The sequence below is a fragment of the Chanodichthys erythropterus genome, chromosome 24 (assembly GCF_024489055.1).
Source record: "Chanodichthys erythropterus isolate Z2021 chromosome 24, ASM2448905v1, whole genome shotgun sequence".
NCBI classification, from domain to species: domain Eukaryota; kingdom Metazoa; phylum Chordata; class Actinopteri; order Cypriniformes; family Xenocyprididae; genus Chanodichthys; species Chanodichthys erythropterus.
The window spans coordinates 30,916,105-30,931,822 of NC_090244.1; the positions used below are offsets into that span (position 1 = coordinate 30,916,105).

General features: G+C 36.5%; 1 protein-coding gene across 1 annotated transcript in view; it reads right to left on the reverse strand.

Moving 5' to 3' along the window:
• LOC137015295 (NACHT, LRR and PYD domains-containing protein 12-like) overlaps nucleotides 1-11,687 on the reverse strand; it is a 33,847-nt gene extending 22,160 nt beyond the window's left edge. Inside the window, exons 1-8 of the mRNA XM_067380155.1 lie at nucleotides 11,554-11,687; nucleotides 9,045-9,175; nucleotides 8,467-8,623; nucleotides 7,838-7,957; nucleotides 7,550-7,660; nucleotides 7,264-7,374; nucleotides 3,000-3,116; nucleotides 92-1,915 (exon numbers count right to left, since the gene is read on the reverse strand). Coding sequence (XP_067236256.1) covers nucleotides 92-1,915; nucleotides 3,000-3,116; nucleotides 7,264-7,374; nucleotides 7,550-7,660; nucleotides 7,838-7,957; nucleotides 8,467-8,623; nucleotide 9,045 — 2,441 coding nt within the window. The 5' untranslated portion in view covers nucleotides 9,046-9,175; nucleotides 11,554-11,687. The remainder of the gene's footprint in view (nucleotides 1-91; nucleotides 1,916-2,999; nucleotides 3,117-7,263; nucleotides 7,375-7,549; nucleotides 7,661-7,837; nucleotides 7,958-8,466; nucleotides 8,624-9,044; nucleotides 9,176-11,553) is intronic.
• Nucleotides 11,688-15,718: the final 4,031 nt, after the last annotated feature.

A 15,718-nucleotide genomic window follows, 5' to 3' on the forward strand; every position in this document is an offset into this window, starting at 1 on the left:
GAGGAGAAAATCTCTCATTTAGGAACATTTATTTTAAAGGTGTCAGATTCATTATTAAATATGATACTTTAGTTCATGATTAAACACTCACAGAGCTTTTCTGCAGTTGATCACAGCTGGTATCAGTCTTCTTCTCCCCTCAGCTCCTGTGTTGTATTTCATGGGGTTCAGCTCATCCAGCGGCTCCTCTGACATCTGAAGCATGTAGGCGATTGTTGAGCAGTGAGACAGAGAGAGTTTCTCCTCTGAGTGTTTGTCTGATTTCACAAACTCCTGAATCTCTCTGGACAGAGACTGATCTTCGACTTCCAGCAGACAGAGGAACAGATTGATGGATTTTTCAGTGGAGAGATCTTCACATTTGATCTTCTGTTGAATGTACTGTGTGATTCTCCTGATGCTCTCTGAGCTGTTCTCAGTGTGTGTCAGTAGATCCTGTAAGAGTCTCTGATTGGACTCCAGTGAGACGCCCAGCAGGAACCGCAGGAACAGATCCAGCTGTCCATTCCTACTCCTGAGGGCTTTATCTACTGCTGATGTTAGTAGATCATCCAGAGAGACTTCATCAGATCTGTACAATCTGAATTTCTTGTTCTTGATCACATGTGAATAAAACAGATAGAAAGCAGCGAGAAACTCCTGAAAGCTCAGATGAATGAAGCTGTAGACTTTCCTCTGATGAATCACAGATTCCTCCTTAAAGATCTCAGTGCAAATCCCAGAATACACTGAGGCGTCAGTGACGTCTATGCCGCTCTCTCTCAGGTCCTCCTCATAGAACATCACATTGCCCTTCATCAGCTGATTGAAAGCCACTTCAGCAAGTTTCACAATCACTTCTCTGTTGGACTGCAGCAGTTTCTCTGGATCTCTCTCTTCATACTTCTGATTCCTCATGTTGATCTGAATCAGCAGGAAGTGGATGTACATTTCAGTCAGAGTTTGAGGGATTTCTGCACTCAGATCTTCTTTCAGGAGCTTCTGAAGCACAGTGGATGAGATCCAGCAGAAGACGGGTATGTGGCACATGATGTGGAGGCTTCTTGCTCTTCTGATGTGTGAGATGATTCTGCTGGCTTGATGCTCGTCACTGATTCTCTTCCTGAAATATTCCTCCTTCTGAGGCTCAGTGAATCCCTGAATCTCTGTCAGACGGTTGATGTATTCGGACGGGATCTGATTGGCTGCTGCTGGTCTGGAGGTGATCCAGATGAGAGCAGAGGGAAGCAGCTCTCCTGTCATGAGCTTTGACATCAACACACCCACTGATGAAGTCTCAGTCACATCAGAAACTTTCTGAGCATCTGAAAACATCAGTGTGATTCTGCTTTCATCCAGACCATCAAAGATGAACACAACTTTACACTCCTCATAAATCTTTGAGTCCAGATCTTGAAGTTCAGGATGAAAGTCCAGCAGAAGTCTGTGAAGACTGTACTGATGATCTCGGATCAAGTTCAGCTCTCGAAATGGAAGCACAAACATGAAATCTACATCCTGATTGGCTTTTCCCTCGGCCCAGTCCAGAATGAACTTCTGCACAGAGACGGTTTTTCCGATTCCAGCGATGCCTTTAGTAAGAACAATCTTGATTTGGTGTTTCTCCTCACATCCTGGTTCAGGTGAGGCTTTAAAGATGTCATTGCAGTCGATTGGAGTGTCTTGTGAGTGTTGTGTTCTGGCTGTTTTCTCCATCTGGAAAACCTCATGTTGTTCATTCACTCCTTCACTCTCTCCCTCTATGATGTAGAGCTGTGTGTAGATCCTGTTCAGGAGGGTTTCATTCTCCTGGAGGTTCAGTCCCTCAAATAATCTCTCATACTTGTTCTTCATGCTGGTTTTGAGCTGCTCTTTGACTCTCTGGAGTTCATCATCTACTGCTTGAGGAGAATCCTGGTCTCCAGTCTGATCATCTCTGATTGGAGACAAAATACAAACATAAAAACATGTGCATCAATTTAAGAGAGAAGTGTCAGTTTAACAGACTCCTGTTATATTCCACATATTTACACTAAACTTTAACATATTTTCTGGAATTTAAGTCACATTTTCTCTCATCTGAAATGTGCTGCATCTTATATTTGTCTGTTTTGGACTCTTATGTAGAAGTTTTGGTCTCTTAGATTCCTGTCCTAGTTTTGTCTTGATTATTTGAGCTTTAAAAGACACTTAATATTCAGAAATATTATTGATATGACGCACTGAAACTATCAGATGAGAACAAAACATGAACTGAATAATGACACGACTGTCTTCTGTAGAGCTGCTTTATAGCTGGAATATTAATATATGATGCACAGATTTAACATCTGCATATTTTCCCTCTCAGTAATGTAATTTTTCACCCGTTGTGACTCACAGTCAGTTGTGATTTCTGCTCAGACTTGTACATATTTGAACATTTCTTCATATTTATCTATACAAGTAAACACTGACATTGTACATGTATTTTCTTATAAATAAGTGTCTCAATCTGGGCTGCGTTCCAGTTCGTTTTTTAAATGCCCTTCCCTCGCTAACTTCCCTCGGTCTCGTTGACTCGGATGTACGTCATTGCTTACGTTGCACAAGTGCCCACTTCTGGCAGAACCTTTGCAATGGGCTGAACTGGAACGTCCTGAGCCCTTGATCACGCAATGGAGCGGATTTATTATTTATTTTTCCCCCTGTTTAATGCAGTATTCTAGATGTATGTGTGTGTTTTAAATGTTTAAAAAATAATTAATATATCATAGAGTTGTTTGTGGTGGGGTAAATTAAACACGATATGCGGTGACGTCATAATCGTGTTGCATTGTGGGTTATGGAGCTGCCTGAAGTGTACATGTGAAGTAGACTCCATATAAACTTCACGAAGTGGAACGCACTTCAAAATGGCGGCAGGGATTCCCCCGAGGGGACGTGTTTAGGGGAGTTTGCGAGTGCGTGTCTAAAACTGGAGTGGAACGCAGCCCTAGTTTCACTACAGCAGAAACTCACTAAATAATGCTGATAATCACCTGGGGTCAGAGGTCACTGCTCCATCACTGAATTCAGGAGGAACTATGGATCGACTGCTCTTCAGAGACACACAGCTGGGATCTGGAGATGAAGATTTCTTCCTCTTCCTGAAGATACTGAGATATAATAATTATATCTATAATTAACGTAATATAATTAATTAAAATGCTGTTGTATAAGTGGGCAATTCCAGCGTTATGGACGAGACATTTGGATTCAAAACTTGAAATATAAACCCTCAAAGAATGCATTTAATAGCAACATATTGAACTGTCTATTTGTATATTCATAATCCCTTACTAAAGGAGCCCAGACATTAGAAAAATGTCAGTCTATACAACTGTTTTATATTTTAGATGAGGGAAATATACAGCGTTACGGACGTGACAAAAAAAGTCACTAAGTTTTGGGTGACAACATATTTTTAGGAATTCTGTGAATTACACTGCACAAACCAAAAGTAATACTGCCCACCGAATGAAGAAGGGTTGGCTCTCCACAGAGCATAAAATAATAATTTTATTTCATTTTTCGTGTTCGCATTAATGAGGAAAAAACGTTACAGACGTGACCGGTCTGAAAGCGGCAAAAAAGACTGCTTTAAAACTGCTTTAAAACTTTCACAGAGACCTCAAGCAGGCATTTAAACCACCAAATATTGAAATCTGGGATACCAGTATGGTAAGACTCCACAATTTATCAACTTTTTACTAAACTTTATACAACGTTATACTCTGTATTGCAAAAGGTTATTGATTAGACCTATTTCTCATGTTGACAAGCGTGTGCGTTGTTCAAGAATCAATTTAGAGACCATGATTTTCCTTCTTACAGAACTGCTTGCTAAAGTACATTGACAAATATTAATGTTTATCATAAAGCAGTTTAAAATCGCATGTTTTCCCCAGAGTCAGGTGAACCGACTGACGTAGCCTACACTATTGCCAATCGCAATCGCAATCATGTCAGTTTTATGTTTTGTGTATGAATGACCACACGGTTTTCGGCTAGTTTTCACTGTTTAAAGCAGAGTCTTGAGTCAAAATGATCAAACTTTATTTCAAGTCAAAATTATTGCAATCTTATAATTTTTATTTTGTCAGCTTGATCGCGCGGATTGTGATCAATAGGCGAGGCTATTCATTTTTTAACCAACAGGTAAAAACGCGACATCCCAATTCCCGAGGGAAGTGTCCTATGAGACACAATGCTCTTGTACTGTATCATATAGGCCTACCTTTTGATGTTCATATTTCGTTCTGTAAAGGCGGGCGTACACGGTGCGAATTCTGATGGTCGGAAGAATGTATGTCCACGCACACGTCACGAGTGAGTTTATCTGAAAATCGTACGGACGAGGTGATATATGACACGATTTTTCAACCTGCCGATTTCCGAAGCAATTGCACAAAGTTCAGTGTGTGTGTGTGTGTGTGTGTGTGTGTATGCGAACGGAGAGCGAGCTCAAATCAGAATAGCCTACCCTTTGACATGCTGGATAGAAAATAGGCCTATGTGAAATAAGTTTTTTTTTTTCCCCTCATCGACTATAGTTGTTCAAGCCATTATTTGACTAATCACATTCAATTTCTTAAATACTGGAGAGAATATTATAATTAGCATTTATATAGCACTCAAGCACATGCATAAAGCTTGCCAAAGAACCGGCAAAAGAAATTAATATGAATGTGACAACAACAAAAAAAAAAACAGCAAGGAAACAATTTAATTGTTTTTTAATAATCTAATGTTTTCTAAATCAGTGTCGGCTGCAAAGATGAAGCTGACATTGTTGTCAAGATGAAGATGACATTGATGAAGTTGACATTGCTAACTCTCATCATCTTCGCAGTGGATGTGCCTAGAGAATGCACATTTCATTCAGATTACATCATCAGAGAGTAGCCCATTTCTTTTAGTTTTGAATTTTTTCGGTTAAAAAGACATTTCAAGCTTTCTGTAGATATATTTCTCATGTCTTATGAGTTTCAGTTCATTTAGCCTATAAGACCCGCTCCAGTTCAGGCGCCAGTGATCGCGCCTGCGCATCCATGAATATATGTGCTTCTTATTTATTAAATCCAGGCAATTGGTTGATGAAACATTGATTAAAATTAAGATACAATTTTTACAAAACAAATTTCACTGTAAAGAAAGGCTTTCTACAAAACAAAACTTAATGAAGTGGTCAAAATCATGTCTGACCCACTCCATGTCTCCAGATGTATTGTGCATCTTCTGTCTTACTCATGCTACAGTTATCAAGGTTGAAAAATAAATTATGCTTGATACGTCTCGACCCATGATCCACTCTTGATCACGACATGAAACTTCTCTGTACTACTGTACAAAACATGTTGGTAGCCATTAAAGAAAACATATTTAGTTTCATATTTATGTTTATATATGCCTATTATAATGTTATTTATTTTTTAATTTCATCTATTTGATTATGAAAAGTGAACAGCATGAGACATCATATGATGCGCAATACATCTGGAGACATGTAGTGGATCAGACATGATTTTGACCACTTCAATTAGTTGTTTTTTTGTTTTGTTTAGTTTCTTTTAAGCCTTTCTTTAAAGTGAATTTCATTTTGTAAAAAATGTATCTTAATTTTAATCAATGTTTCATCAACCAATTGCCTGGATTTAATAAATAAGAAACAAATATATTCATGGATGCGCCGGCGCAATCACTTGCGCGTGAACTGGAGCGCGTCTTATAGGCTAAATTAACTGAAACTCAGCGGCTGCTTGCCTCACAGACACGAGAAACATATCTACAGAAAGCTTGAAATGTCTTTTTAAACGAAATAATTCAAAACGAAAAGAAATGTGCTACTCTCTGATGATGTAATCCGAATGAAAAGTGCAATCTGCACATCCTGCGAAGATGATGAGAGTCAGCAATATATCAAGTTCATCTTTGCAGCCGACACTGATTTAGAAAATATTAGATTATTAAAAACAATTAAAATGTCTCCTTGCTGTTTTTTGTCAAATTCATAATCGTTTCTTTTGCCGATTCTTTATGACAAGCTTTATGCGTGCGCTTGAGTGCTATATAGATGCTAATTTATTCTCTCCAGTATTTAAGAAATTGAATGTGAATAATCAACTAATCAATGTGATTAGTCAACTAATGGCTTGAAAAACTAGTCAATGAGAAAAAAAACATTTCACGTAGGCCTATTTTCTATCCAGCATGTCACAAAGGTATTCTGATTTGAGCTTGCGCTCCGCTCGCATGCTCACACACACACACACACACACTGAACTTTGTGCGATTGCTTCGGAAATCGGCAGGTCGAAAAACCGTGTCGTATATCACCTCGTCCGTACGATTTTCAGATAAACTCACTCGTGTGCGTGGACATACGATCTTCCGACCATCAGAATTCGCACCGTGTACGCCCGCCTTAACTGGCAAGAGGAAGAGAAGATCCGCCACTTACAGGCGCTGCAGAAGCTAATCTGTCACGCGCCGCAGGCTATTAAAGAGCGACATCTATCGTTTAAATTTTGTTATAAAATCGACTGAATTAGTTAAACCTTTTTCATATTAAAACTAACAAAGCACAAAGAGTATTTTGCGATTATTGGATATGTTCTGATATGGTAAACCTGAAACAGATGATAGCAATATAAAGAAGCAAAGTCATAGGATTTAATATGAAGCGTCCGTAACGCTTATTATGGTTGTTCAGAGCAACGCAGTGAAATGAATTGTTGATCCTAATATGCATAAACATAATTTAGCTTTGCATATAAAGTTTCAAGTTATTTGCATTTATAATTGTTATGTGACATAAACTTAATCTTTAAAACATTACGGACGTGACAGAGCACTGAAGCGTCCTGACCTCTTTATTCCAGCCCTTATAAATTCATCAGGCAGTGCTGTTATGACTAAATGAGTGTATTTATTTATCAGGCATGTCTCCATCTTTCTACACAATGCTTACTGTTAAAGTAAAGTTTAAAAAAGGGGGTCTTTGGTCCCTTTTTTGAAAGCATGAAATATGGTTGGTTGAAAATGTAATTTAGGCATTGTTGCTTACCACATATATTGTGGATAAACAAGGCAATTTTCTTAAAATTTCTGTTAGAGCAAATTAATACAGTATATTACAGACCTAAATGACAATTTAAAAAGGGTTTTGTTCTTTTGGTTAAAACTTTTTTTCATGGTAAAGATGACATTTGCGTGGAATTGCCAAAGTCAGTCTATTGTGTCCAGAACAGGACAGTGTCTCACCTGGGGTCAGAGGTCACTGCTCCATCACTGAATTTAAGAGGGTGTTCCATGGATTGATTGCTCTTCAGAGACACACAGCTGGGATCTGGAGATAAAGATCTCTTCCTCTTCCTGAAGATGCAGATATATATATATATATATATATATATATATATATATATATATATATATATATATATATATAATAATTAATATACATCTTTACACTGTAATTAACATAATATAATTAATTCAAATGCTGTTGTATAAGTCAGTCTATTGTCTCCAGTACAGGACAGTGTCTCACCTGGGGTCAGAGGTCACTGCTCCATCACTGAATTTAAGAGGGTGTTCCATGGATTGATTGCTCTTCAGAGACACACAGCTGGGATCTGGAGATAAAGATCTCTTCCTCTTCCTGAAGATGCAGATATATATATATATATATATATATATATATATATATATATATATATATATATATATATATATAATAATTAATATACATCTTTACACTGTAATTAACATAATATAATTAATTCAAATGCTGTTGTATAAGTCAGTCTATTGTCTCCAGAACAGGACAGTGTCTCACCTGGGGTCAGAGGTCACTGCTCCATCACTGAATTTAAGAGGGTGTTCCATGGATTGATTGCTCTTCAGAGACACACAGCTGGGATCTGGAGATAAAGATCTCTTCCTCCTCCTGAACATACTGAGATATAATAATAATTCATATAATCTTTACACTGTAATTATCATAATCTCATTAATTAAAATGCTGTTGTATAAGTCAGTCTATTCGGTTGTTAAGTCTGACGTCACGCGGCAGCGCTTCCGGGTCCTAACGCTCTATCTCATACCTGAAGAAAACAAATGGTGCTAATATACACACACGATGTGGTGTAATACTACAAAAAAAATATAATCATAACCTTTATCTCCACACCAAAATTCCAGATGGCCAGACAATGATTCATCTTTTATAAATCGTTAAAATATTAATGTCTGTGACGCTGTGAGCACGGAGACTGTTGTGTACACTAAGTATTTAAAATGTCTGACTTTTTAAAATGATTGATGTTTAATATGAATAAATAGCGCTCATAAACGGCCTTCGACGGTATTCTCAAGTGAAATGAGTCGAGGCTTGGACCTAGAAACGGTGTACCTTACGTCACGACTTAACAAGTGGATTGTCTCCAGAACAGGACAGTGTCTCACCTGGGGTCAGAGGTCACTGCTCCATCACTGAATTTAAGAGGGTGTTCCATGGATTGATCGCTCTTCAGAGACACACAGCTGGGATCTGGAGATGAAGATCTCTTCCTCTTCCTCTTCCTCGTCTCAGAGTCTGACATCTTCCCTGTATATGGAAACACTGGGAACATTACATTAATATTACACTGATGCATTTAGCAGATGCTTTAATCACAAGTAATTTACAGTGTGTTCATTTCAGCACATATCCCAGTGAACAACATGTGCTCTAAGAGTGTCTTATACTAAGTTATGAAAACATTATTTCTAAATATTCTCTGAACGATCAAAATGTGTCTTAGTTAGGTGAACACTAAAGGAATATTTCATTTGATCATTCTGGAAACATTAAGGGAACGTTACTTTTGAATGTTTTCTGAATGTCCTGATAAAGTAGAAGTTAAAAAGAGACATTCATCTCACATTTGACACTAACAGATAACTTTCATTATCATTATCTATATAAGTAAACACTGACATTGTACATTGATTTTCTTATAAATAAACGTCTCAATCTAGTTTTACTACAGCAGGAAACTCACTAAATAATGCTGATAATCACCTGGGGTCAGAGGTCACTGCTCCATCACTGAATTCACGATGAACTCTGGATTGATCGCTCTTCAGAGACACACAGCTGGGATCTGGAGATGAAGATCTCTTCCTGAAGACACTGAGATATAATAATAATTCATATACATTTTTTTCCCAAGACCTGCCAACCTTGGAAAAAAATTGAGTACCAGTGTGACGGGACGTGGGGTTATATATATATTTATATAATATATGTATATATATATATATATATATATATATATATATATATATATATATATATATATATATATATATATATATAAAATTTATTTATTTTTTACATTTTTGAGAATACAATACACAAAGCACACACACACCCATCTTCATCAATTTAATTTTGGCCGTTAAAGTTTTTTTTTAATTTGACAATTAAAAATTTTACCACACCTGCTCAAAAGCATTTTTTAATTCATAATTAATATTGCATTGCATAATGTCTGTTTACAAACTGACAACAACAAGTTCAATCGCATTCATATTTAATATGAACTAATAAATTTTGTTTGCAATTTCAAGTAGCCTAGGCTATATTTACATACAACTAACCGGACAGTCGAGTGTTTTATACAGCTTTTGTAATGAAAACTAGTCTAAAATTAAGAAACCCTTAGAAAACAGTAAACATTGAGTTTACATGTGATTCATTTAAAATAATTACTCCAATATCCAAATATGATACTAAATCCCACAGAAAAAAAGGGTTTCTATTTGTAACGTGCTGCTGTCTTTGAAGGCAAACATTCGCTGATTAAAGGTTAGCCAATATAAACATATTTATAGAAAACAGCTGACAGTGAATAGAAAGGACCAATAAGAGCAAAACGAATCGAGTATTCAAGAACAGAAGTTAGTTCGACATATAACGAGGGATGTTAACTAAAGCGACCGTCATTTACCGAATATTAAATACACGGGTGGATAATTAAAAATGTTTTCTTACAAAAAATAACACAAGCAAGAACAAATTTTAAGAAACCTTTCATTTTACAATGATCTTCCCTCTCTCTGTGCGCGTGCGTTTGTGTGTATGAGAGAGAGAGAGAGAGAGAGAGAGAGAGAGAGCTCGCGCAGCACTGAGACAACGGTACTTTAGTAACTAATGTGCTAGTTTCATACAAAATGAGTAGGCTATGTGTTGTGGAAATTTTAATTTTTCATATGCTTTTTACCTGTATTCTTGTGAAATATGATGCTTATGGAACATGATATGATGTTGGCTGAAGTGGTAATGTTTAACATAGTGTTAACATAGATGTTAGAAGTAGAAAGAGCGAGATATGGTATGGGGAAATGCAAGATGTATGTTAAAAACATGTCTGTGCTAACAATGTGTGGAAAGTTACAGCCGCTAAGAGATGTTCCTAATATGGTAAAAGGACAGAAGCTTCGGCCTTGGAGGTTAGAGATATAAAAGTGAGGGGAAGCTTTCGTTCTTGGTCTTACACTCTGCAGCTACTTGTGTTTCTGAATGACTGTCTGACCTTTCTTGCAAGAAATAAAAGCTTTAAAGACAATTAGACGTGTTTGTCTCTTATGCAGTAGAGTCGGAGTTGATTTTTTGCCACAACAATGTGTGACATAATTAGGTACTTTAGTTAATATATTAACACAATAACGCAACACATGTAGGCTATTCGTTTCTCAACACTGAGAATAAATAAATAAACGCCTGTTTCTCCAGACTCGCGCTTGTCAGTCAGTCACACATCACAACAGTTTCATAATCACTAAGCCATAAAGCGATTTCAATTTTATTTAGATTTGTTCAACATTACTTGAGCATTTTATACCCGTTGTCGTGATGTTACTTTGAGAAAGATATCAATGTTTTGTGATGATTTCAAGGAGGTTTTTTGGCACAATGTTTCTGAATGTTTTGTAATAGCTTTGTTTGAAATGTTCAATGCTGGTTTAATCCTACATGAATGAAACTGAACCTCCTGCATCAGATAAACTACAGTAAAATCATGTTCTTTATGTGTGTGGATCATCTCTCGCACAGTTTTAAACATCTCCAGTTTTTTACACAGTTTTATAACTTAAATAGCTAAAGAAAAACACTACTGCTAATTAATTAATAATTAATAATAGTTCATAGGATCAGAGCTGTTATTGCTGAAGAACATTTAATCAATATTTTTAGGCTGCAGTGATGCGATTATCGTTATCTTTATCACCACACATTATTTTATCTTCTCTTCAAAGTACAAGTTACATCACCTAAATATAACTTCAGTGGAAATATCTTTACGGTTTTGATAAAATTTTTATAAAGATTAGAAAAGTGAAGTCATGACGCAGATAGGCCTAACTTATGTAGCTTAATTTTCGACGCCATTTTATGGGCGTCAGTGTTTGTTGTTGTCAGTGAACAAGAGTGTGTCACGATCATATAAACACACAGAACAACATCATATAACAACATGACACGATATTAAATAAAGCTGAACTTACCGTCAAACTCACTGATGTGAAGTTCAGCACCGACACTTCAAGCTCGAGTCAACACGAAACAGAAACTTTCTTCTTCTTCTTCTTCTTGTTGATTTTATGGCGGTTGGCATACAACTTCAAGGTGCATTACCGCCACCTGCTGGTTAGGAGTGTGGACCAAGAACGCAAGGACCTTTACCTATCAACTTCTAAACACCTATAATCTTTTATCTAAATCAGTCATTTTTAAATTTAGTAATAAAAAATCAATACACTCCTCATGTGAGTTCCTTTGCAATACATTTGTCAAATTAAACTTCATCTTAATTCTTTTTAAATTAAAAATCAATTCTCTCCTTTACCAACAATTCTTTGGATGTTATAAAGCCATCTTCCTGTTCTTTCATCCTCCCATTGTTTCTGCCATCTATTTTTCACATGTTGTTTGATTAAAAACTTCATCTCAGCCTTACTATTATTTACTTTCATGTCTATATCTGATTTTCCTGTGGCTTCCTTAGCACATTCATCTGCCAATTCATTCCCCTTTGCTCCTATATGAGCAGGTACCCAACAGAAAGATACTTCTAAACCCATCATCTGAATCCTGTATAATGTTTGAAGGATCTCGATCAATACGTCAGATCTGCTCTCAGATTGACCACTTTCTAGTGTCATTAATGATGAACTTGAGTCAGAACATATAAGTGTCCTCAATGGTCTACTTTCTTCAACCCACTGTAGTGCCAATAAAATTGCAATCATTTCTCCAGTGTATACTGATAGATTATCTGAGATTCTTTTGTTAACTTTGACATTAAAATCCTTAACTGTGAATGCCACGCCTACTCTGTTTTCTATATTTTTAGATGCATCTGAATAAATCAAGACATAACTAAAATAATGAGTTTGAATATATGTCTGCACCATTCAAGCATTATAGCCATCCCCCTGCTCCTTGTCCCTCTTCTCTAGCAGTGACATGTCCACTTTGGGCTGTGGTAATAACCACTGGGGAATTACTGCAATGAAATCCACATTTCTTCCACGTTTCTAAATTGCCCCATCATCTGCAAAAAGGGAGAATCCTATTCCTTTCTCAATACTTGAGAATACATCATTAATCATAACAGTAAATAATAAGGGACTAATTATGCTACCTTGTGGTGTACTGTTCTCTACAATCATAGTCCTAGAACAGTTTTGCCCAACTTTGACTTGAATAGTTATGCCAAATAGAAAATCTTTAATCCATCTTAACATTTTTCCATTAACTCCTGCTTTTCTTAACTTAATTATCAGACCTTCTCTCCACATCATATCATAAGCTTTCTCAATGTCTAAAAATATAGCCACTACACTTTCTCTATTAATCTGCGCTCTCCTTAATTCATACTCTAAACATACTGTAGAATCCATTGTACTTCTTCCCTTCCTAAATCCACTTTGATCATTTAAAATATACCCTTTTGTTTCCAAGTAATATGTTAATCTTTTATTAATCATTTTCTCCATAACCTTACAAATATGAGAAGTCAAAGCGATTGGTCTATAATCATTTGGACTGTTTCCTTCCTTCCCTGCTTTACGTATCGGTACTATTATAGCCTCTTTGCATTTGCTAGGTAATTTCCCACTCTCCCACACCCTGTTATATAATTCCAGAAGCAGTGCCGGCCCTAGCCTCTTTGGCACCCTAGGCAAGATTTTTTTTTGGCGCCCCCTTATATTGCGATTTATCCAAAGGGGCGAATCTACAAAATTATTTATAGGGTGGCAAAGGGGTGGCAACACCAAAGCAAGCGCTCATGTATAGTTTTTGGAGATTTATAGCCTTACATACACAACTGTGTTCACAAACATTGCATTTAGCAGAAAGTATCTATATACTGTATGAAATTAATAAATAACAAAATTTCAATATCCATCATGGCACCAAGTAAACACTATATGAAAAACTTCTAAATGAGTCTGAACTTGTATCACTAAAGGAGATGAGCAGTTTTATCAATATTACACAGGCTACTTCAATGGTATAAATCACATTTTAGTGCAAGTTAAAGAGCAACAAAACAGTTTTTAAGTTTCTATTATTAACAGAGGTGGGAATGTCACCCAGAACACCCTATCAACCACATACTCTAGCAACACATCAGCAACTGCATAGCAAGAGCCTAGCAACCACCCAGAATCTCCTAGCAACCACCTAGCAACACTTTAGCAATCACCCAGAACATCTATATTCTGGACTAACTGACCAAAGTTCTTACATTTTTTAAACAAGACTTGAAGTTGGGTTTATGACAAGCCAACATAAATTTGTCCTTCAAACTTTTCAGTCTCTATTGTTTTTCTTGATTGCTAATGCACAATTCATGAAACAATTCAACATTTTCTCACAACTAAACACAATATCAAAACTATACACCAACTTGCACAAACCTCAAACGTCCAGGTCAAAATAAAATGTTCTAGTCAAAAACTTATTCTTGTGTGACAAAATCAAACTTTGGTATCAGATGACACACAAAACATAACAAATACACAGACTACTGCACTGCCCAGTGAACACTAGAGAGATCAATTCATGTAACACAGTAACAAAAATACCTCTTTCATTGTACTATTATAAATTGATCTTGCAGTAGATGAAAAGCATGAGATAAATAAGTATGAACTTGGTATGCACCAAAATACAGTATACTGTCAATTGCAGTAAAAGTAAATTAAGCATCCTATGCACATTTGGCTAAATTTCATTACAGTACAGTACTATAGCTGTGACAATCACAACATTGAGGGTGTACAACGTGACATTTCCCTCATCTAAAGTAGCCTACTGGTACTGTGTAAGTTTAAAACCCCTGTAAATTATTCATTCAGCTCTCTCAGATTTTGACTGGTGTGTGTCATCAGTTTTGCTACCTAATGTTGTCATTGTTAAACGTTTTGATCGGTATCTCCGTATTGATTTCATGTTATTGGTTCGTCGGATGACAAAAATACCTTTATGCATGATGAAAGTGGAGCGGGCGGTCGCTGAATCAGCTCGTCAAAAAATTACGAAAATAAATCTGACATATTCGGATGGGACATTTCTCACAGGACTTCTGAGTTAGCCGGGAAGCAGTAATTTTCCGATTCACGTACAAATATGGGAAACAAATCGTAAGTGAACTTGGCTGCGCTGTGTTTTTGACTCTCAAAGAACCGGTTCATAAGAGTCATTTGTTAATGAAGCACACTGGGCGCGCTGCGTGCAACCATCATGCACAGTTTATTGAAAGACGTGTTTTCTTGCCATCACTTTGTGTTACGCATTTTTTTTAGACATCATATTGATGTGCCGCACCTGAAAAGCAGTACTTGAAACACTACTTAGGCTACATATTTTATTCTGTGATAATTTTGGGGTGGCAAAGCTTTTTCTTAGGGTGGCAGATGCCACCCCGTGCCACCCCGGTAGATCCGCCCCTGTCCACGCATCCGGCCTCTTTGGCGCCCCCTAGCGAGATTGCGCCCTTAGCATTTGCCTATACTGCCTATATAACAGGCCGGCTCTGGGTTCAAAACACAAATTTACTGTGAAATACCATTGAAACATAACTATAGATCACCAACACACAAGCAACCGATAGTTTCACTGTGTCATTGTTTGTACAATCATTAAATACTGTAGAACAAAATAGATGATACAGGTTTCATTATGGTATTACATGTACAGTAAATACATCTCTGTAAAAGTACTGCAGTAGTAGAGAGAAATACTACAGACACAGTGGAATCATTGAACAAAGTTTGTAATATATTGATGTAAAACACTACAGAACAATCACAACATAGCTTTATTTGAATCAAAGCAAAAATAATTAGCTATGAAATAGAAAAGAAAAGACAGTGCTGTAAAACATCAAATGCAGTGTTCCTCAACTTGCTTGTACTGTAAGAAACAAAACAGGAGTGCACTGCAAAACATGCTGTTCTTACTTAGAGTTTGTGTCTTGTTTCTAGTCAAAATATCTTAAAGTTCTTAAATCAAGAAGCATTTTCTTGACAAGTAAAAATTATTTTCTTGTTTTCAGGAAAAATAAGTCAAAATTAAGTAAGTTTTTTTCTGAAAACAAGAAAATAATTTTTATTTGTCAAGAAAATGCTTCTTGATTTAAGAACTTTAAGATATTTTGAC